The sequence below is a fragment of the Seriola dumerili genome, unplaced genomic scaffold (genome assembly GCF_002260705.1).
Source record: "Seriola dumerili isolate Sdu_G_001 unplaced genomic scaffold, Sdu_1.0 BDQW01000134.1, whole genome shotgun sequence".
Taxonomy (NCBI): Eukaryota; Metazoa; Chordata; class Actinopteri; order Carangiformes; family Carangidae; genus Seriola; species Seriola dumerili.
In genome coordinates this window covers 895,217-919,570 of record NW_019174389.1, presented here as the reverse complement: position 1 = coordinate 919,570, position 24,354 = coordinate 895,217, and the positions used below count along the sequence as shown (strand labels likewise).

The window sequence follows — 24,354 nt, the reverse complement described above, 5'->3', positions numbered from 1 at the left end:
GCGTGGGATCACGCTGAGTCACGACACCTGAGATCAGTGGTGGCAACTACAAATATGAAGCTGTTCCACCTTTCACCTTCTGACAGATGCCGTGCATAACAGACAGCAAATTGCTTTCATTAAGCGCCTCTGCCTTTTAAGTCGTGTAAACAGATTCTAGAAAAAGATCAAAACAGCACAGAAACCATATAGGCACATTTATCATATATGCATATATTATGTAATTGTGTGATTGCAATTATTTGACATTGTTCATTCTTTACATGCTGATGGAAATTTGTTTGAGATAAGCTTAACAAACAAAGAATTGCCCTGAGGGTGTTTCTTGACTGACAGCTCAGGGGTTGTCATATGCACTACTGTATGTAGGTGCAAAAATTACTCAAACAATGTGTCCACCAGTAAGTGATTGTCTCTAAAGCAGTTATCATGACAGACAACGCACATTGAATCCTATACTCTATGTGATACATGTGAAGGGAGTTAGTTATCATTAAGGTCAAGCATTTAAACACTTGTGTCCCATCACCATGAGAATATCAAGGTGAAATCAATTTAAAGTGCGTCAGCTGCTTCAAAGCGCTTCATTGGCTAGCCACAGCACACTTTGTTGTCTTTGTTCATTCAGAGGGGGCGGGAGGGGCAGTGGCAGCTGAGGAGGAATAGAGTCCCACTGATGAATAATTTGTCTGTTTACTTCTGAGTGACACAGCAGGGTCTGAATCAAGGGGTTGCTGTCATGTTTTTCCATAAGAGAAGGCTGTCAGGAGAAGCATCACGGCGAAGGACTGCTGTTCCGGCAGTGTGCCCAGTAGAGCTGTCACCGTGCCCTCAACCAGAGGCCCGGCAGCATGTCAGAGGGTGTCATCATTTCCATCTGACACATGGAAGGAAATTATCTCTCATGACCTCTAATTTCTTGACATTTCAAATGCCTTAATTGTTGTGACTAATGCCAGATCTGCAGTTTCACCTGTCAGGTCTAGAATGAATCAATACCCTGGAGTCAATTGTCCCATTTCAGCAGGCCTTAGCAGACATTCATTGGGCACTTTTCCATGCTCCACCTCGCTGACTCAGAAAAGGCAGCTCACAGGTGGGCGTGTGTGGGCTCGGGGCAGAGGTAAACAGTAATGACACAATAATGTAGTAATGTTACAAAAAGTCCTGCAGGAAATCGCCCACCAAATTATCATTATGTTTCCATAGAATGTCCAGGAAATTGTTCAACTTCAAATCATTTCACAGCAGTAAGTACAGTAGAGCTGTTTTAATGAGATCAACCTTGAGAAACACTGGACTTGGGAAATTATAGTACTGGACATTAAATATTTTTTTTCTACACTCTATATGTGTTTGAGGTTTGCAGGGCAATGCTGGAAAATTACAATTATCTATTTTGGAATTGCTATTAAATCTCCTTTGCAGTGTGTATATGCAAGGAAATAAAAAGATTACATTTTAATGCAGGATACTGCTATGTTTTTGTATATGGGTTTAAATATACATGGTTATACTTTATATTGGAGGGAGAAAAAGAACCCATTTAGGATGAGAGACCTGACTGAGGGTATGAAAGCTTGTCTTAATTAGCACTCATCACATCAACATTACATCAGTTGTAATTAGCTGAGCCAATTTCTTTCTCCTGCAAAAATACATTCACGTGTCACAACAGTGAGTGCATCAACTGGGCACAATTAGGGAGTCTGAGTAGCAGGCTTCCTAATGTGCAACTAACTAACAGTACTGTCATCTCTCAGGGTAACAGTAGGCAGGGTGGAAGACAGCTAAAAACCCCTCAACCTGATGCAAAATAAAAAGGCATCATCTGAAATTGTTCTGAAAGTGATGAAAACCAAACCTTTCACAATATGGTTTGGCAATTAGACCAGCCGAATCTTCTGCAGGTGATTTGCATAGTGGTCACTTGATAAATAAAGGCGCCCCTGGAAGTGACAGTATATAAATGACTTGTTTTGCAGACAGCAGATGGTGGATATCACAGGGAGAGACGAGCTCACACTGGAAAGTACCACAATGCATGCCAGCTGCTGCAGTCTCTGGTCCCCTTTCCCCCCTACGCAATTAAGCTATTCACGACTAGTACGGTCGAGCTAATAGATATTCAATTAATTAGTTAAGAACAAGAGGATTCACTCCCTCATCTATTGACTGACTGACCTCTGGTGATTGATCCAAGAACTCATTCAGATTCATTGATCTGATTAAGCTACGGCACATACAGTATATTCAACACCAATAACAGAAGAGCACGGAATCCTGATGTTAGGAAGATCTATGAATAATGTGGACAGATATTAAAAGATTACTGTTTATCTGAGAGAAAGGAAATTAATATCTCAGGTCATCACAAAATGACGCTAATCTAAAAGGCAAACTTGATGAGTCAGCAGGTCTGCGCAATTCTCTCACGGGTTACATTTGCATGACACAATAATTGATTGACAGATGCGTGATATGAATGCTCCCGGAGCTCCAGCACATGCCAGGACAAACAGAGAAAGGAAGTTGTGCCTATGGTGAATAAGAGAGGGGGGAGGGGCTCAATCACCATGGTGATGTGTACATGTGTGCGTGTCTGTGTGTGCCTTACCTCTCTGAGCAAAGGGTCAGTGATACTGTCCAGGTTGATGGAGCCCTCGTAAGTCAGGTAGTGAAAGACGTTGAGGGCACGCACCGCCTCTGGGCCTCGCTGCTTGTAGCCGAAAATAAGGTCAATCCACTGATGCAGCTGACATGACACAAACTCGCTTTCCAGGGCCTGTCAGAGGAGTACAGGGCAATTAGAGGTGAGAGGCATACCAGCAGCGCACAGTACATGGGCCAAAAGACACAACACAAATTGTACCTCCACACAACAGTGAGCACAACTAAACAAGGCCTACTTTACTGTACACAGATGATCTACCAGGACATTACCTCACCATCAAAGATCACAAAGCTAATTACAAAGAGTGATATAAGGGAAAAGGTAAGTTGTACTCAGTCAAATAAAGATAAGTATTTAATCTGTTTTATTGCTCGTAAAGATTACAGAGGAAAAAACATAAACAGAAGCTGCAGTCTCCCATATCACAATTCTTTGTCCACTTAAAAAAACAACCAACTATCTTTGCATGGAGACAAAGAAATCAGTTCAATACTGACAGGGATCCAATTTACTGTAAAACCATCTGCAGGAGCAACATTGATAAATTACTTTTGAGGGTGAAAAGGGGACTTGATTTCTTGTGGGAGTGTTAGTGAGAGATTTGGGGTAAGATTTAAGGCTGATAATCATTATAAATATACCTATGGAAGCCATGCAGTGCATGTTTGATGTATTGTTCCACAATAAGGTACCATATAATTCCCATGCATGCTGGTGGAAGGCTTTGCTGGAGGAATTTACACTCCTCCCCTTGCGTCAGGAATAACAGCCATTACCAACAAAGCCTGCTCGAGCACACAGAGGCAGAGTTTGCCACAGGGCATATCACTACAATTGAAAGTGGCACATGCAAAGATGGGAAGTGGGAGGAAGCGAGAGGGAGGGAAGGAGGGAGTAAGAGAAGGAGGGAAGGAAAAAAAGTGAGAGTGAGAGAGAGGGGGAGGCGGGCAGAGAGATTCAGTGACAGAAATGAAATAATAGAGGAAGCAAGAGTGTGGCCTAGCTAGGGAACAGAACAAAAGAAAGACAAAAAAAGAAAGGGGACAGAAGACTATGATTTTTCTGGGCATGTGAACATACTGGTCTGCGAATGTTACAATGCAAGGCAACATCACACATGTATCCTTCAACAGTGAGAAAATATCCACTGTAATCCTTTTTTTTCACAGTCATCCTCTTTCCTTGTTTTAGAGATGCAGACATGCCTGTAACAACTCCCTGCCTCTCCTTTCTTTCTCCCCTCCTGACTCACCCCTTCCACCCCCCCCCCCCCCCCCCCCCCCCCCTCCCTCTGCCAGTATACAAGCCTGATAGAGCTCGACCAGGCAGCGTGGGTAGAGCATGGGGAAAGGTCACCTCCATAAGACCAGCCCAGCTCTGTCACTCTAACTGAAAAGGTCAAGTGTGTTCCCACAGTCTCCTTTATACCTGCCCAAAAACACTGTGGTCCCTTACCTTAGGATACATAACATACATTAAACTTTATGTTTTCCTAGCAGTCTCACTGAAGATGCTCTGGTTTTAGGGAGGAACCCACTCATTAAACTAAAATTAACGTGGTGGCATATCGAGTAGGACTTTCACTCTAAAATGAAACTGTAAATTTATCCACTTCCACATTTAACTTCTGTATTAACTTGTATAGGCCTGCATGAATGCAATCAAAATACAAACTGTGTTAAATTCTCTACCTATATGTGCATATGTGTTCAAAATACATCTGCATTTATTATGTATCTTTTGTATGAATTTTTATTTGTTCTCTTTCATTAGGTTTAAAGGGAGGGTAGCTATTTAGTCTCTACAGAAACTAATTCCAGATTAAAGGAAGAATGTCTCTGTCCCTGTGCTACTGTTGGAAGTTGTAGGCTACATGTTAATAGGCAGTCAGTAATAAACATGACCACACAGACATGGAGGGTCCTGCACACTGCTAAAGTGATGAGGCCTGGCATTACAGAAGGTAAGATTATAGAGCAAACTTGCCCACAGTCTTGTCCTTTAGTGACATCACTGGGGTCAGGGGTACAGAGTTAGTATTGAGCGGTGTACTTTATTAAATGATTCATGAATCAGACAAGGATACACAGATGCATGGGAAGGTTAAAGGAAAAACTGGGGATAGATTTATTCACTACTGTGAGAAGGAAGCAGAAAAGCTAAAGAATTCATTAAAAAGGTATGTCTGTATATATCATCCCCCCTTTAGTGCATATTCAAGTTAGTTATACAGTCCAGAATAGCTACCATGATAGTGTGTCATACAGTGTGACACCGATCTCTACTGAATAATATAAGATGAATATCTTAATATTCTTAATGAAATGAATCTTTACAAGGAATGGGACAATAACTGTTGTGACTATTTATCCTGATGAAAACGATAATTGGTTAGTACAGTTTTAGTATGGGATCACAATAGATACTTAGTCTTTAGGTCTTTTTGGAAGAGACAGAAGAGCAGACAAGGTCAAAGATTAGGTTTAATTTATAATAAGATAAAATTTTCTTATAAGATGTTATTTTCTGTTTTGGTAATAATCATATATATGGACTTTTTGATAAAATAATCATACTTTGAGATTTGGAATTTTACAAATATGCCTAGACCTTACCATCCTGTTTATCCTAACAAGGTCCTCAGGCTTCTTGGCCCAGGCTGGCAAGTCCACATCACAAACCATGGTCCTGTCCTCCCTCATTCCCAAATGGTAGCCGTTGCTGTTGACAAACATCTCCGGGAGGTAGTAGAACTCAGGAATCAGTTCCTGCGTGTTAAAGGAAGAGAGATGTTCGTGTTTTACAGTTAACTGACGAGACCACAGTGCTTAATACCATAGTTTTCACCATATAATCGCCTAACAATTCAGCCAAGTGCAAGAAACAACATATGTGAGGACAGAGCCACGAAAAACAGAGAAAAAAGGTTCTGTGTCCCACGGAGATGAAGTGAGAATTCAAGGGGGAAGGTAACACAAACAAACTAAACAGCAGGCCATGAGAAGGCGGTGAGAGGTGCTAGTCCAGTTATTCCAGGCAGAGGTGTTAGGTGTGTTAAATGAATCTGGGAATGAGTAAGGTTTTTCTCCCTGGTCTCTGGGCTCTTGTGATGGGGTCAGGACCTCACAGTGGAGGGGAAGTCAGCATGGTAAAGGAGCCCCCTACATAAAGTCTGGTGTGATTCCATACACTGAAGAAGAGAGCAAATATTTACCTGAGTTTATGAGTTACCAGACCATACTGGTGTTTTTACATTTTTAAGCCATTAATAACACAGCGTGTATACTTTACATTAATGTTGACCATTTTACAAAGCATATTCTATGTTTTTAGAAGGACTTCCCACCTTCCAGGCAGTCATTTATACATTATCAACATCATCTTGCAGAAACTTGCTTTAGTGAGTATTTTGATAGCTGAAGTTACATTTAAAGACTGTTTTTAAAACACTCACAACATTCATGTTTACTTATTTTTTTTGTGTTTTGTATTTGTTTTCCGAGAAATACTGTTTAAAATTTAGATGTCATACTCTCCCTGAAAGCAAGAACATTTGGACAGACTTCACTTGCTTTAAACTGCAAACTTTGACAAAAATAATAACAAAGGAGATCATATTTAATGAGGACCTATCTTAAAAAAGTTTTAAATTCAAGTTCAACTTTCATAGTGCTCTGAAATTAAATGGTGAATTCCTGGATGTCAAGCAATAAATCCAAAAACTATGGCATGCTATGGATAGATAATGGGCTCAAAATGCAAAACTACTGGTATGGTACTTTCTTTAAGAAAAGGTAAAACATGATGTATCTGTGATTTTGCAGTCTCCACTATCCATGATCCATTATCCTCCTGATCATACAGCTAAAGACGGATGAGTGAGTGAAGCCCCTGCACAATGCGGCATATGCACATGAGGAATGTAGGTCCTCCGCTCATTAGAAAACATACACACAAGACAAGTTAAATGTTATAGTCTGTCTCTTAGCCTAAGATTACAGAGGAAGGTGCAAGACAGTATTTTAACTCCTTGTATCAGGCTTGTTTTATGAATGCTTTGTTGTCAGATTCAGTGGTAGTATGGAGTTTTATATTGCCTATGGGATACATAACATGCTGAGCTTCTAGGCCCCCATAAATCATGGGGTTTTGAGAGAGCGAGTTAGCATGACATGGTACAGGCCAATAACACTGCTGCTCTGCTGTTGGTCACATTTCACCCTTCGCACGCGACAGTGAAGGGAGTGCAGCAGCCATTCCTCTCCCTTTCCCTCTGTCTCTCACATACACACACATACACATAACCACACTTTCCCTCCTCTTTTCGTTTGTAAACTTCCTGCCGTAACTCACCGCCAAGCCGTTAAAACTGCCAGCTCCGTTTTCAAGCCACCCTCCCATGGCAGCCATTAATTCTGCAACAGCATCGTAATGGGCTAACAAGTCAATCACACAAGCTTCCATTGCTTTACACTGTGTCACCTTAATGACATGTTCGTCAAAATCTGTCACCAGTGGAGTGCTGCTGGATTCCTTCAGACAGCATGGTGGCAGTTTGTGTGTGTATGAGAAAGTATGTGTGTATGTGTGCCCACTACTTCTAAAAAAAAAAAAAAAAAAAAAAAGTCTGCTTCTCATTGCCTATGGGTGGCTGTGCCAGCTTAACATAACTGTGTGTGCACCACAGAATAAATGAGAGGTATGGATGCACATTAATAATGGGGTGGTCAAGGAGGTGAGGCTTGGTCAGCGCAGGGTTGTTTCCATTTGACTTGCTCTTTTGGGAGGTCATCCCCATCAGGGGTTAAGCCTCCCTCGATCTTGTCGTCATTACTGCTGGAGAAGTCCAGGGTTAATGAAGGAGAGACCCTGGTAAAAACAAGCTGCCTTTTAATCAGAGCCCTGATGGCCCGCTTAGTGTACTGGGCCGAAGCTGACCTTAACCCCTGACTCTCCGCTGAGTCTAAATTGCTACATGGTGGCTGTTCATGCAATTTGTGTGTCTGTCTATAAATTTAGCTGCCTTATTTTATTCTATTTAAGACAGGATTAAATTGAGCAATGTCTTTTTTTAAGTTTTTCTAAGATAGCAAATACAAGAATAATTTAAAAACTAAGTTGGAGGGCGTGCAAAGGAAAAATGGGAGAAATAACAGAGATGGAGATTATAATAAAAAAAAGAATCCCATCAATTGTTAATAATCTAATCAGGTATTATAATGGTATTGCCACATAATTTATCCCTATTGCACCTTGAGCAAACCAAACAAGCTCTTGCATAATATTTCCCTGTTTCTAATACATTATGAAATAATGTTAGTAATCCACCATTGTCCTCCACAGTGCAGTGACTCTCCTAATAGATCAGTAGCCATTCTATGTGTGTAAACACAAATGCGTGCAGACATACAAGTAGTTGAAAGTAGGCTGTATTTGTTAACAGGGTGGTGTTTGACTATTCAGCTCTTTGCTGGCTTGCAGCTTTCTGTCTCAGCCTCACATAGATTGTTGGCTGCTCTCCCCCAGATCCTGGCAAGTAAAAGCTCTGTCCGTACATAAAAGACTACATTTTAAATAGCTTTTGTCATTAATGCTTTATTAATTGCCTGGGGCAACACTACCCAGTGCAGGGTGTGTTAGAAATATATGACACTTTGAGGTCAGTGCGTATTCCTGCTGCGTGTTATGCAGTGGGCAAAATGGAGGCGAATCAGCAGGGTTCAGCGTTTTCGGTGACTGCTCTGTGGATTTGCAGAGGGAGGGCTTTGTCTTTCTCTCAGACGCAGCCTTTGTTCAAACTCATGAGTGCTTGCATGCACAGATACAAAATCAGTCTACCTCTGAGATAGTTTGTTTTTTGCATGAGATAAATCAAATATGCATTTCTAAGTGCTTAGGGTATTCCTGTGCACCGTGGGTCTTTGTGATTCGCTGTTTGGATGAGGCATTTATAATTAATGGTATATATTTTTGCAGTGGTGTTGAGGCTCATTGGATGAGGAGGGGAGCATAGCGAGTGAGAGGCTTGGTATGGTTATACTGCCAATTATACATGGTGCAATTTTTCTATATTAGAAAATTATATATTTATATAACTATATTTTCTATATTCTAATATTAGAATTGCAGAAATCATCAGAATTGGACATCTGGACCCACAAGTTCATAAAACCAGCCTGAAAGAGGAAACAAACATAATAGATAATGATCTTAGAATTAAGGGCAGAATTTTTCAGGTCTTCAGATCTAGACTTGTGTATCCATATAAACGTACTTCTTTGCTTTTGTTGTGATTCTCACCTTTACATCAGAGGTGTCCCTCTGACAATTTCTCCAGGAGCGGTCAATGGCTGAGAAGGTGCGATCAGGGTGGTCAAATTTGTTGTTATTGGCACTGAGGAAAAACGTGGTGAAGGGCTCCTAGAGAGAAAGAAAATTAAAAATCACAAAGACCAATGATCTCCACCCAAATTTAAAGTCATGATTATCTTCTCCATGCTCTTAACATCTATTTTGATCATCATATGCACAAATCTTAGTATTGTTTGGAACCTACAGGATTACATTTTCAAAATACATGTGAATAGTGTGAATTATCTGCATTATTCCTTTGTGCAGTGGACTAAGGGATCTCTGTAGAGATCAGTCTTTCACTGTATTCAAGCCTGAGGGAGAATTAATTAGTGTTCTTCCTGAGTACAGCAAACCATAATGATAATTGGCTCAAATTTGGTTTTCTCAGCCTGAGATGGCGGCCATTGCCGGTTGGAGCGGATGGATCACTCAGCGGATGGAAGAAAGGGATTGTGGGAACAAACCCACAGAGGGCAATCTAACTGCTGTCAAGGGAGGTCCCTCGCTTCATCAGCCCCTTTCTACTAATGATGGGAGAGGAGGAGAAATACAGTAACTCCCCATAAAGTTCTTTCAAATTAATAAGCTGACGTCAAAATCAAATGAATACCAACTCAAAGATGCCGTGGAGGTTATAAGGGCTTGTTTTGTGGGGAACAGATTGGAAGTGTGTGTGCCTCCTCTTTCTCTCCCAGAGTAAATGAGGACAGTGCTCAGTAACCTTGATGGACATGTCTCCAGCGCTCACTGGGTTGCCTGAAACACATAAACCTGTCACAGCAGCCTCTGTAAATCATTACCCAGCCACTCTTTATTTAGTTCACATATGCCGGTTTACTGGCCTGTGAAATGTGTTTTCTGAGCGCCATTGGTCTAACTCAGGTCCAATCAAATTGAGATGTCGAGCTGTTTCCTGTGCAGAAGCCGACAGACCTCAAAGTAACAACGTCATCGAGTCTTGACAAGTAACAATCAACTAATGCAGAGTCAAAAATGAAAAGCTGTCTGAGAATGTAGGTTTGACTTCATTTTGATCCAGATGCTTGACTAATTTGAGGATTTTGAACACAGTAGAATAATGGCTGTGAGGGTGGCTGAAGGAGTCATTTTACTCACTATTCTGACAAGCCAGTGCAGGGCGGTGGCAGCAGTGGAGTAGTGGGAGTTGTAATGACAAGGTGGTGTCTGGTCGTCTTCCCATGTCTCATAGCGTTCAGCGTAGAATGCTGCGCGCTTTGGATTCAGAGCACCAACAGGCTGGAAAGAAAATAAGGAAATAAAAGGTTCAGTTCCTGCAGTGAAGTAATTTGTTGTTATTAGCCATTTCCACTCAAAGCAACCATAAAATATATGTACAGGTTTCCTATTGTAGTTGTACAAGTCATGTTCTTTGTGAAGGCAAACAAAATTGATATTCACATATGATTGTACTATTGTGATATTTAAACTGACTTTGCAAGCTTGACAAAATACACTGGTGGGAATGTGTCCAATAAACAGTGTACAAAACTGTGTTATTGTTACTGTAAACTGGGATGCTCAAATTTATCCCCCTTTACTTTGTTGAGGCTTCCCCTCTAAAAAGTTCCTGGCATTGGCCTTTTGGCTAAGAGCAGCCCATAAATAGAAGACATTCTCACTGGAAAACACTTAATAAGGAAAATAATAATACATGAATTATACATAATAAAAATTAATAATACATTAAAACAACTAATAAAAGAAAGGGAAAAAAAGAATAAAAAGCTGAAAGAGAACTCAAACAGCCTAAAATGACTGCAAACCTGTATTCATATCTATCATGCCCAATATATTACAACAAACCACACAAACACAATATATAGTCAAAGTGACCATCGCTATGTATCCTTGAGGCCATATTTTCAGGAATAACACCTCTGTAGAATCCATTATGTTTTGAGACAAACAAGCCTTTCAGTACCTGCTTGCTAGGTAAATAGATAAGAAGTCAAGTAAAAGTATCAAAAATAGTGATAGTAATGGCAAAGTAATAATGACCAGTTTAAAGTGAAAGCAAGACTAAAATGTTCTAGTCCCTGATTGTATTGTCTGTACACTGAGTTCTGAGTTTCGATCCAAAACTGCAGCAGCTTCAGTGAGTATTTGGTTCAGCGAGCAGCGGAAAGTCTGAAGACTGTATCAGACAACTGTCTTGGCAGCATATTAATACAGTGAAACTCAAGTCCATGAAAGGATTTATAGAAAAGTTAAAGGATTTCAAAATCTATATTATGTGTAACTGTAAGCTAGTGTGAGAACTTTACAATAGAAGTGATATGAGCTCTTTTCTTTGTTCTTACTGTCTTAACAGCTGTCTCATCGCAACCACACAGACTGACTTATCTTAGATTACTGTGACATCAGGTCAGTAAAAAATACACTTTATATGTGTAATACCTCCAATATTTGGCTTGTTGAAATACTTGGAGTGAAAGCTGTTGGCATTTTCAGCATTTGACAACCCAATAATATAGATAACGTTAGGACTACAAGGCATTTTTAGTGCATTTGAGTGTGGCCTCTGGTCACCTCAACGTAATGATCTCTGTCAGTAAGTATATCACTGTACAAGCTTATGCTTCAGTATAGAATAATGAATCTTCCTGTAATTCAAATTTAGTCTTGTATAATAATTTTTATACTGTTCCATCACAGATCTCATATAGTCTGGAAACAAAAAATGCAGTTTTCACTATTCATAAATCCTTTCACGAGACCTCAGTGCTAAACTTAAGCTAGTCTGACTCATACAATGTACTTCATTTAACTGACTTATTGTGCAACTATGAAAGTTACACATAAAGCCTCGTAAAAGAAGGATTTGTCTTTGGAAGTGCATTGTGTTTTTCTGCATGATCCTCTGCATGAACCATCCAGTCTTAATCTGTTTGGAGTCGCAAAATGGAAAATCTTACAGATAACAGATACAGCAGATCTCATGACCAGCCTTCCAACTAAATTAATTTCAATGATCATCTTGATATATGACATACTCATGCTATATACTTAAAATATATTATTAGAGTTGCACAAAATCATCCATTGCAATTTGCATAAATTGTTTAGACCGTGTTTTTACCGTGTGACACAGACCCTTTACTGGCAATACTGTATTCATGTAGCAGGTGATGTGATTGTCCAAATCCATGGCTGTAGTGAAATTTATTTATGACCATACCAGACAATAAAGTTACAGTAATTCTACTTTGATTTACTGGAAAAAACTTTTTTCTTTTCTATTCCTCATGTTAGGAAAGCAAAAGAGTAGGAAAGCATTATTGGGCATAATTAACAGAGATAAACTTGAAGAGTCTTAGCGGTAGTTCCCCATTAGGCTGCATGTGGTGAGGTCGGCAGAGAGGCTGGGGGAGAGTTTAGGGCAGACAAGGAGCTTTGCTCTGGGATTTGTCTGTCAGACCCCATTATTCTCCTGAACCCTAAAAAGTTCCTGTTGCGCTGTCTTCTGTTTGGAATATACAGGGATATGGCGGCAGGGGTAAGCAGGATTGCGCACTGAGGATGGAAGGAGGAGATCTCAACGTCTCCTGCTAAATGTTGTGGGTAATCCACGTAGATTAACCCTGGCTGACCTGATTTACACCAAACGCACCCAAGAAGACAAACACTTTACTTAGCACTGTTACTCCCATCTGTGTTCAGAGCCCTACTGTGCTACTGGGCACTGCTTATGAGTTATCAGGATCTGCACAATATAGCGCAGTCTAATAATGTAACACCACAAGCCATGGTCCCAAAGTTATGAACGAGTACAACTCGAACAACATGAGTTTTTCAGAGACTGAAAAAATTTAGCATAACTGTATAGCATTTATTGCATAAAAACTTTATTAGATTGCATTACATTTTACAGGCATGCAAGTTATGTTAAAAGCCCCCAACAATGAATGCACACAACCATTTTGCTGTTATTAAAATAAGGAGCAGAGGAGAACAGTTTCCAAAAACCCTGAACTAGCCTTTTACTGGCAAATAGCAACAGCCTGAAAATCTCAACAATTCCAAATGAGCGATGAGCGCAGTGTCAAGACTGAAAATGTCAGAAATCATAAAACTCTCATATTTTGTTGTTCAGTATTTGAAGAAATGCTGCCTAATTATTCTGAGGATATAAAACAGAAAAAAATATAATACTGCTGTATTTATTTGACATCCATCCAATTATTTCTTAGTTAGGCCAAACCTTGGATAGCATGGTTCATTATTTAACCGCAGACTCAGTAATAACTTCAATATTGCACTGACACCATCACTGGGTTTTTGCCCTTTGGCGGCTGTTTCATTTTCATGTGTTCTTAAGGCAACAAAATTACTCCCATTAAACATACGTTTAGTGGTGAATAAATTGCTTTCTCTGCCTTTTCAATCACTCCGTCCAATATAAGAGCCCTACAGGCATATTGGCAGTCAATATCAATATACTCAGTGCCACTGAATCGGTTGCTGTGGGGGGAGGGAGACGTGGTAACGTAATCAGTGGCAGCTTTTCTACCTGAAAGCTGCAGCTCAGAGGTCAGAAGAAATGAAATAAAAGCCCTCAATTCAAAATGGACTGAGACTGATGCCTAAAAATAAAGCCACTTATTCTAACATTATTAAAATTGCACTGTTATTCTTTTGGCTGGGTACAGCTTGTATGCAACCTCAGTACAACAGACAGACTCTTTGTCATTTTGAAAATTAGGGTCATATCCGTGTGTGGCACATTGCACATGCCTGAAGCTCTATTTTAATGGGTTCAGTTTTTGGTTCTTCCTTAAAATTTAATGGCAGTCCACATCAGTGTTAGCACAATTGAATAGACTGAAAGAGAAGTTTATTGAGATCTGCATAGATTTATGGAGTGATAATAGCCTTGCATGTGACGTCTTGGCCCAGCTGGATCGGGGTGCAAGCCACAAGACGTCTCACACTCTGTTAAACTGCTTCTATGACTAACACAGCGCTATGAAAGATCCAGGTAATACATATGACAGAGGGAGAAGAATCAGGAAAAGACAGCTGCAGGTAATTCTGAGTGTAAGAGTGGGATAAGTAAACAATTCACATAAAACGTATTAAAACCAAAGCTTACAAAATGGCAAATTGGTAAGATTTTGATTCACAGTACATGTGTTACATGTTTTAGTTGCTCATTTCAATATCATGGTACCAAACAAACTGAGCCATGTTATTATAGGCAACAGTATGTGTTATGAAACATATAATTGTGCTTAAAGGGATATTACAAGCCAACATTTTTAAGCCGTAATTTAGTTTTAAATCAAGACTCTGTACCCTTGCTACCAACTTCTCTACCTTTTCCTGAGACTAAACTACTCACAAACACGTCTTGAATGAATCGCCTGGTTACAGGGAAGGGATCCAAAGACATATACTAAAAGGTTATTTCCTGTTAATTCTTTTATTTGGCTCTACATAAATGAGGCAAAAATGTTCCAAAGTCACTCAGTTGTGTGAGCATAAATATAAGACATCTTCTAACCGACTTGTGTGTAGCTCAGAAGCATGAAAGCTTTTACTTTGTCTTCTAGAAACTTTGTGTGGTTGGTGAGCTGGGATAATTTACTGGCTACATATAGGTTCACCCACATCGTTATTTTTCTTTTTGTTAGAGGTTGCTGTTATCTTAAAGGGAATTTGCTGAAGTTGGGATTGTTACACAGGAAATACCACCTCACTAAAATGTTTAAAAAAAAGATGACAACAAAATAAAGGTAAAGATAAAGTAAAGCTGACAAATGGCCAACTGACTATTTCTCAGGTGATTAATACAGTTGCAATTATGCAAATAATAAAGGCTGTAAACCAAAGTATTGAGTGTTGGTTAGTAAGTTTATTGTATCCCTCCAAAGTCAACATTATACTCTAGAGCTGACTGGGATTCTCCGTCTTACATAACCTTGTTACTCCATAACTGCACAATTGTTGTGATTGCAGTTGCAATTAAAATAGGTTTTCAGAACAGGGTCTCAGCTCAGTAATTCTGGGAAAGAAGCGTTCGACACCAAGACTAATTGCACCAATACACTAGAGATTGTCATGTGATGGGATCACAGCAGCCACGGCGCCCATCAGCATGATGACCCTCCGACCCATGAGTACTCAGTACTCACGGATTGGACAACATCCACCCTCAAACTCTCTTCATTTTGATCTAAACACACACCTGTAAAGTTCCGCTACTCTTGTGCATGGCTGTGATGGTATCATGGTGACAAAATCTGTCCACAAACACATAAACACCTGCCAAAGTACTCGAAACTGCCACTGTGGTAGTTCTCGCTACAGCAGATGTCTCCAGGACCACATTTTGCCATGATGACACACACATTCACAGACTCATAAGGTGAAAACAATACCAGCCAAACTGTGGCGGCTCGAAAAGAAACCATGTGAAATTGGAATAAACTGACCATCGGTAGCTTTGAAAGAGACACTACTTTCACAGCACGTTCGCTGAGACACTCTCAGCTACGAGAACATCAACTTGACAAAATCTAGCTCTCACACTGTTGTTCCTGGGAGAGTTTAGGCATAAGGTAAACTGAAACATTACTTTCAGGTTAGTCAAATCCTAATACCTTAACGTGCTGCCTTGGCCATAGAAAAACATACAGATCAGGCAAACACATGAGAAGAATGTATGATTGATGGGATATTTAATTAGAAATAAAAACCTATTTATGATAAGATAGCATAAGAACGTCAGTGGTCCTTTAGTGTCTTTAGTCCTGTCATAAGCACTATCTGTTGATAAGCTCAAATCAGGCTTTGTTTACCTCTATTCAACAAAGAATAATCACCTCTTCCTTTTTCCCTGCGCTGCATATCATACTGATCACAGATATAAGACAATGAACACAACTGGTTCAGACAGTTCCACACTTGCTCCTATCTGAGTTCATTTCTTGTATAACACCTGACCCAGTGAAATACATCAACACAACTAAACAAAGATCAGACTTAGATTTGGCTTCAGATTCAATCAGGATCATTTCTGGTGTTGCACTCCAAAGATGCAGGAAATGAACGTGGCTGAGTGCGCACAGAGTGCCTCCATTTTTTTGGTTATATCCAAGCTACCTCCCAATGAGACGCATATTGCATTTTATATTTCAAAAGAAATTACATTACAGTATGTTGCTATGGTGCTCTGTCAGGAGAAGTCGCAGTCGTTTTTGCTTGCCTCGTCAGAGGCAGGGCTGTATGCAGCTCCAGTCTAATGCAATCAAGTTGCTCCAACTCAAGATGAAGCAGATGTGCTCCCCAACAGCCTGACTGGAGTGGAAGTGAGGGTGAAGAAGGCTCCATTATGGAAAGAAAAGTGTGGAGGGGGTCTTTATAGGAGCCAAGCTCTGTCGGCGTTACTCAGTGTGTCTCTTAGAGATGCTCAGCTTTCACTGAGTGCCACAGCAGAGACTTGAGAGAGAAATAAATTTAAAATACTTTTCTTTATCTTTATCTATCTTTTTTAGTTTTCTCTATTATAGTAATTTCAAGTAAGGTAAAAATGCATGTAACACCTTAAACTCCATGGGTTGAGTAATGCACATGTCACTTTGTTGCTTGCCTCTTTTACATTTTACAAAGGATACATCTAATAAATTTTAGTCAGTACACGAAGAAGCATAGTGTTAAACCACATCTGCTTCTATCACCTTCTTATGCAATTATGTGAATTTCCATCACATCATTTAACAACTATGAGGAAGATTGGCTTCCCTATATCTATCACCGTCTTGTCACTCCATCAAGAAATAATCATTAGAATCTAATGAAACACTTCACTGCATGAATGTATCTGACATCCAAATATGCAGAACGCTCACCCTGAGGCGAAAGAATGATGTGTTCAATAGCACTGTTCACAGCTGACTGAATGCCCAACCAGCAGGTAATTGTAGGTGTGTGCAGTGGGTTTGGGAGGATATTATTTGGCAGATCAGTACAGAGCTCCAGCAGTTTAAACAATGCTGTCCGTCAAGTGGCAATCACCTGTAACTGACAAACAGTTCACAGGTATGACTCTGATCTGTGGGAAAGAAGGCCTCACAAATTGTGCAATGCCAGTGTGGGATAATTTGAGAAGAATTTAGGAGTATTAGTTAAGCTTCAGTTTATGATCTACAATTTAGCTGCAATTTAGCTTTATCCAGTGTATTAACCTAAGAGTAATGATATGACAATTTAACTTCATAATGTTGCAGCTCACTGAGCTCTGGAGTGACAGATGATATGACATGAGGTGATGTGATGTTATTCAACCACAGAAAAAAAATAAACATTCAATTTATAAAAGGGAGTAATAAAATGAATGTTGTAACCACTAGGGCTGGGTTTCAAACCACAATAGTGTTTAGGAACAAGCCAAATATGTCTGTAGCACCATGTATCAAAAACTGTTAAGTAATGAAAACTTGCATTTAAATGCTTGTTTAGATTTGCATTCTCCTTTACTTAGACTTTTATCAGACAGTTGTTAAAATCTTTTGTTTCATTGAGGCAAAGTTCTTCTACACCTGTTTGTTTCTTACAGAATATTTGAGAAGTTTGGCTTCTTTTGTTAAATGAGAAAAATAAGAGACTTTCATATTGTTCCAGAATTGGTATTATATTAGTATTGATACTGAAACATGGGTATTATAGTAAAAAAGTTTGAAATGATACCCAGCCATAGTTACCACACACAACGCCAGTGTGATACACAACCACACCCACTGGACGTATACACGCACAGCCATAAAACACAATGAGCGCGTCTCTGGAGACTCTGCTGCTACCTCTGATCCATAATTGAACAAAAGGGCAGACCAAGCAAAGAGGAGAAGTGTGGGGGCTTCTGTCCCTCCCTGCTATACTAGCTGTGAACTTTTGGAGGTAAGAGCCCTGGGGTTCCAAGGACAACTGTCAGGAGACACGGGCTGTGAACTCATACTAATGAAGGCAGCTCAGCCCTGTAAACAGCATGGGAGGATGTCACTGGAATACATTACAATACATAACTGTCTCCCCAGGGCAGGAGGGCTGCACATGGCTCAGCCCTGATCACCCCCCAACACACACATGCATACACGCGCGCACACACATTCCGTGGCTCTCTCAGCCCACCTGGATACCCCACAGGCCAGAGCCGCCAAAAGCAGACAAGTAGTGAGGTGATGGTGGCAAGACACACAACTGAGCTGTTTGTCCAAAATGTTCTGGGTTTACAGAAATGTGAAGAAGTGCTCCAGCACAGTGGGAACTCATTTTTCAAGACACTATATACCTTGTCCATGATTCTTTTGAATGTTTCATAGTAATTTCCTTTTCTTCTTTTCAAAGCTCTCCTCGTCTCCCGCAGCAAAACACAACGCACACTACAAAACACAGCACACACTACAAAACACAGCACACAGCCTTGAAAAGTTGCAAATTGATCCAAACTGCTGAGAACTGTGATGGCAAAGTGAGGCTCGAAGTCAGAATGTTGGTGTTTTGAGGGAAACAAAGAGGAATGAGGGAGCGATAAAGTAAGCGAGAGAGAGAGAGCTCAGACAGGAATGCGACTGTTTTCAGGTCAGTGAGCTGCAGTGTGCATGTGCGAGAGAGAGAGAGAGAGAGAGAGAGAGGGAGACAGAGAAAGAGAAGGGGGTTGGTAAACCAGTAAACCAGGTCACAGTTTGTGGTAGAGTGATCTGCTGCCTTTTCCCCTTCAGTCAAAGACAGAGCAAACACAACGCTGAACTTTATCTCCCAGGGTTGCAGGGCATTAGTGTCATTGTGTCTGAGCTCTGGTGATTTGGCAGCGTTAGCAGGACTCTCTACAGCACAGCTTGACGTGTTTTTGACCTGCCACATTTAGAACAACTTTCACTGCAACATTGTGCTTATGACCTGCCCTCATCAATTATTCCCTGGGAAAAGTCTAATCAAAGCAGAAATTTGAATTACTGAATGGTAACATTTAATGAATGTGCTGGGTGATAAGTCATTATGCTTTATCTGTTTTCAGCTGATTGCAATGTTATGATCTCATATTTTATCTTGTGGTTATTGGTCAACAAATTCTTGCTGTCTAAATTATTAATTCTCAGCAAGCAATTTGTTGCTTCGGAGATTACTTTGATCATCTACATGATGGTTTTGCATACATTTGCCATATTTTGATGCCATATATTTGTATTGGAAAAAATTCTTATTAATATTGCAATCATGATTTCAACCACATGGCCCAAACATCCTTCAGATCATGAAAATTCATGTTGGATGGCTTGATGCATCTAAACCTGCCCTGCTGAAAGAGCTTTTATCAACTGTGAGCATTTCAGTGTCTACTATATGAAGCACAGTTGGTAATAAAAAATGTATAAGCTTTTCTCATGTAGAAACCAGGAACTCTTTTTAAAGCTTATATTCAAAGTTGACAGTGTAAACTATGTGCTGAGACAATACAGTACCAAATTAATGGAGAGTAAACTTAAGTATTTGAGTGCATTTGTATTTTCCACTTTCTGCATTCCACCACATGAGTTAAGACTCTGCACATCATTCCTTTGCCATTAAATATATTGTTTTACAGTCTGACTCTTAATAAGGAAATCCCCTGCCGTCAGAGCCAGCTGACCCAACTTGCCCCCCTTCTCTTCGTCATACCGAGGTGCATGGCCAAGAGGCCTTGGTACCTTTGAGAGATCTCTGAAGTTCCCTGGCAAGGTCAGGTCCAGCTCCTCAGAGTCGTAGTTGGTGAGGACCCAGGGAAAGACAGGGTACTGGTTCAGGTCATTGTATGTCCTCCCTAGACACACAGAGCAGACAGAAATCTGTGAGTGATGAAGGCTTGGAAGGAAGCAGAGGGGTTGAAAGCGGGGCAGGGTACACTTGAGGCTTCAGTTACTTTGTGGGATCAGCATGCAACATTCCAACAAGCCCCCAATCGCAGAGCCCTCAATCAGACACACTTCCTGTCTCATATGGAGTCTGCCAGGGAAACACGTACACTAATGGCAAGCTCTCTCAGCTATGTGAGAATGTTTTCGGTGCTCCCCATGCCTTTGGTTGCTGAGTGTACTTTATCAATAGACTGTGGGAGTTACAGGGGGCGTGAGGAGGGTGACTTCAAGTTTAGAGAGAAAATAAGTATCTCTAGGTTGGGAGGAGTGGATGTAATTACAGAGAAAAAAAGACTCTCCTCTGAGCCATGGCTCCAAACGCCTAAAATGTCAGTGCTGATCCACTGATTGGCCAGATGCGAATTTCCTCAGTGCTCTGGCAGTGGGAATATGATTTTCAGATGGCAAATTGTGTCATAGGAAGTCCATGGGAAAACAGAAGATCATGTACCATGCTGTCATTAATGCTCTACTTTTCTTTTGAAGATGACACTGATACAGATGTGAGGTCAGGTGGTGGCCTGTTGTAATCCAGGATGGGGATAGGGCTGCTGTAGATGGTTTTGTTGGAATTTTTACTGCTGGTAATAAATCAAACTAAAAACGTGGGCTCAAAGGAAAGTAAATGAAAATGAAAGTAAAAAGGCAACATTTTATTTCATTTACTAAGAAAAATTAAACTAAACTCTGAAAGGGAGCAATACTAATTTAAAGGCCTGACCACATCCCTATGAAATATTTCACAGCTACATACTTGTTCTACGTGTCCAATGTTGATTTGGACTAGTATTTAGCAAGCTTTTCAAAGACATCATGCAAGAATTACTTTTTAAATCACACATTACAGCATTATTACACAGGGACCACTGCAGGAAATGCACTGCGAGAATATCTTAGAGCAGCAATTGTATGCTCACAGTGGCTTCTTAAGATGACATTCTCGCTCATGTAATGACCAACACATTGAAAACTTTGAGCATTCCCAATCAAGCAGTACACAGTATGCAATATTTTCCATACACGATTTTTGTGGCCAAAGGAATTCCCGATAAGTATCCAGAGAAATTTAAAACATAAAAAAAGAAAAGAATAATGCTATCAGTGAAATTCATCTTTAACTCTGTGCGATTTATCTCTTTTTTCGCAATTGAATTAGATTCAAACACGAGTGTAGAGAGGTGGAGAGAGTCTGTTATGGTAGCAGTATAAAAGTGTACACAGAGAATAATTACACTTAATGGATATTGAAAAGGCAACCAGGTGAACTGATAAACAGATGGTTATTGTCAACACTGTTATATCGTGATACCCATAAATGAAATAAGACTGTTCAGTGGAAATAATCTTTGTAAATCTCCCAGCTACGGCCATAAAGGTTTTAATGATTGCCTACAAAATATTATCAACTTGAACCAATCCAGCAGGTGTGTCTCTGCTCACTCCCGGAGCGCAGCAGGTTGGCATTAGAGAGTCTAAATCTAGCTGAGCAAGTGATAACGTCTGACAGGCTAGTTGACGGGAAGGGCTTCTGCAGAGCAGCCAAGGTCTAGGGGAAGCTATAGAGCATAATTATCCAGGTTAATGCCACATAGTCAAATGGAGGCAGCGGGCCGGATGTGGGAGGATGAGTCGGGAATGTTGGTTAGACCTACTGGTGCTGAGGCCTGAGTTGGGGTGGCAGAATGTTAATAACAGTGGAATAGTGTTTAATTAGAAGCCCCCTTCCCGTTCACACCTCTTCCCAGCACTTCACCCCCCGCCTGTCTGCCGCCCCACACTATTCTGACATCCCTGTCAGCCTAGGTCATTACTAGAGATTTTTAATGAATTTGGGGCATGTTTTTCTGTCTGCCTTACATCTAATTAGCTGACAATAATGTATCGAACTCAAGCACAAGCTAAATATAAATATGCATGAATATGCAGCGAGAGAGAGGATGACACCTCTCAGAGCAGAGTAGCGTGCAGTCGTTCTCGCCTTCCCTGTTAGTTGCAGTTCAGATCAGAGAGTCGACAACAGAACCTCTCAACTCCGCAGACACACATGTACGCTCTCACAAAGCCAGGCACTAATTATCTGGCAAAATCTGCTGTGCCTGCTCTTTGCTTCAAACAGCACACTCCCATGAACAGCGAAGTGTACTTACGTCCAGGACCACATAAGGATAGCACGGATTCTTAAACAAATATGACATACCTGAGGCCACTTATAGTATGTTTCCAGTGCCACTGACACATAAAGTTTATTGATCATGATAGCTAAACTTTAAGTCACAAGGCTCTAATGGTGAAGAGATTCACATAGATAATAGATTAAAACCTTACACTTTCAGTGGTTGTAAATTCTTCCCTGATGAGGAAGAAAACAAATCAGAATCTATCTATTTAACTGATGGCTGTGAAAAAGAGAACATATTATTTCCATTCCTTTGGCTACTTCCAATCTGAAATCATTGACTTTCACTTGGGAATCACAGTATTGTAAGGCATCAGGAGTCCTTACCTGCAATAGTGTTGAGAAACGTGAGGTACTCAAAGTTGGAGATCTCTCTCCTCTGCCATCGCTGAGTCATGTTGGAGGATTTGAAAAGCTGTCGAGGGGTGGCCAGGGAGATGCGTCTGGAAAAAACATTTAAATAATAAATCAGAAAACAGAAGGTTGGTGTAAATTATGGACATTTTAAAAGAGCATAAACTGTATATGAAGCTATGCTTAATCACAGTCAACTAGACTGAGGTAGATGAATGAGAACATTTTGTAGCTGAAAACCAGCTCTATGGCAGTTTTATGTCAGTTTTAGAATGAGATGAAGAGCTAACACAAAATGTCAAGCTGCAAACAAGAGAATAAATGTGGCATCCAGTTTTGATTGTAGTAGAGTAAGTAAAAGCTGGGTGGGAATTACAAGTCCTTCAGTTAAACACATAATTCATGAAGTGTTAATTCAGGATGACTTGCTTGAAATCCACCCAATTAACAACAGACTTAAGGAAATATGCTTGTTTTGTAACAGTGTGTAAATAGGCCTGTTAGCACGTTGCGAGTCTAAAGGGAATCTGGGGTTTTCTGTGTGGTCAGTGGCCTGGCTGCAGCCCTGCTGTATAGAGTCTCCTGTCAGAGAATTAGGTCAGTTCAGCCAGGGTCATTGCACACCCACTTCAATGACTGGACCAATGGGACTTCAAATGACTCTGCTGCAGGCTAGGCTGCACAGATGCTCCAACACACAACACAGAGAAGGTAAGAACAGTAAGCTGTTGATTTTCTTGTGGCATCTGTGACCTACCTGGCTTGTGGAAGTCCATAGCTGGTGCCCACTCCAACTCGAGGAAGACTGTACACCACTTTCTTTACTGTGGCCTGGTCAGGAAAGTTGAACATGACTGATGCTGTGAACAGTGAGAGACACGACTTAATGATGGAGAAAAGGAGAAATCCTTGGATTTCAAAAGTTATAATTGGCACTTAACTTACTTCTGTTGGCCATGAAGACCTCAATCGCTGTGTTCTGCAGGAGGTAGCGTCTGGAGAAGACCGCCCGGATCTCGCTGAACATCCACTTCCCATGTAAGCCCTCGGTGTATGCTAAAACCTGGAAGGGCAGAGAGAATAGAGAAAAATGTCTTCAGGTTATTATAGCTGTATAAAACCACAGATCATGTCAGGCTACACATGATATACACTCACACTCACAAGTGCAATGGGGCAAGTTCTAATTACTTGAACTAAATTCTTGCTGTAAACTGATCCACTGGTATGTTGTGATATGGAAAGAAAAAAAACATCCAACTCTGAGCCAACTCTATTTTCCAAAATGCGTCACTACAAAGACAGTAAAATATGACCTCAGTAAAATTCTGCAAAAGAGAGATCAATGTTTAACATGTGTTTACTGCTGTACTATTTAAGTTAAGTTGACAGCTGTTTAAATTCTTTGTATTTTTTGTTAACTGTCTTGTCAATAGGCATCACAGCAATAGCTGGTGAGATATTGAATACTGCTTTAGTTCACTTATCCCAGCTGGGCTTCAAACCTGATGCTGGGAAGTCCTCTAACCATCAGGGTACTAAAAACAAATTCTTGATGACTATTCTGTAGGTTTTATCGAAAAGGGAATATCAGTATTTCAGTAGTATCAGTTGAATCATTCCTTATTGTCCCTTATGACGAAGCATGGCATTATAGCTCTCTGGGCAGATATCTCTGGGCACTTTTCTACACACTATGAAGCACTCTACGATTCTCTTTGAGTGTTTCACACTTTTTGAGCCTGTCTATAACAGGAGAGCAGTGGTGGTCGAAAAAATGACCCCCTGGGTCAGTGACACAAACAATCAATAAAAACCATCATGCCAAGGAGAGGAGAAAGCAGACAAAGGATCATTAGTGTATGCAGCACCACTGGGAGTGC

At 40.4% G+C, this 24,354-nt stretch overlaps 1 protein-coding gene across 1 annotated transcript in view; it reads right to left on the bottom strand.

Annotated features, from left to right (window-relative positions):
• The window catches only part of LOC111224453 (neurobeachin-like), a 201,516-nt gene that overhangs the window by 23,851 nt on the left and 153,311 nt on the right, over positions 1-24,354 (bottom strand). The window contains 8 exon segments of the mRNA XM_022748943.1: positions 2,618-2,785; positions 5,290-5,442; positions 8,975-9,094; positions 10,145-10,285; positions 19,735-19,847; positions 22,445-22,560; positions 23,229-23,331; positions 23,417-23,534. Of these exon segments, the coding sequence (XP_022604664.1) occupies positions 2,618-2,785; positions 5,290-5,442; positions 8,975-9,094; positions 10,145-10,285; positions 19,735-19,847; positions 22,445-22,560; positions 23,229-23,331; positions 23,417-23,534 (1,032 nt within the window).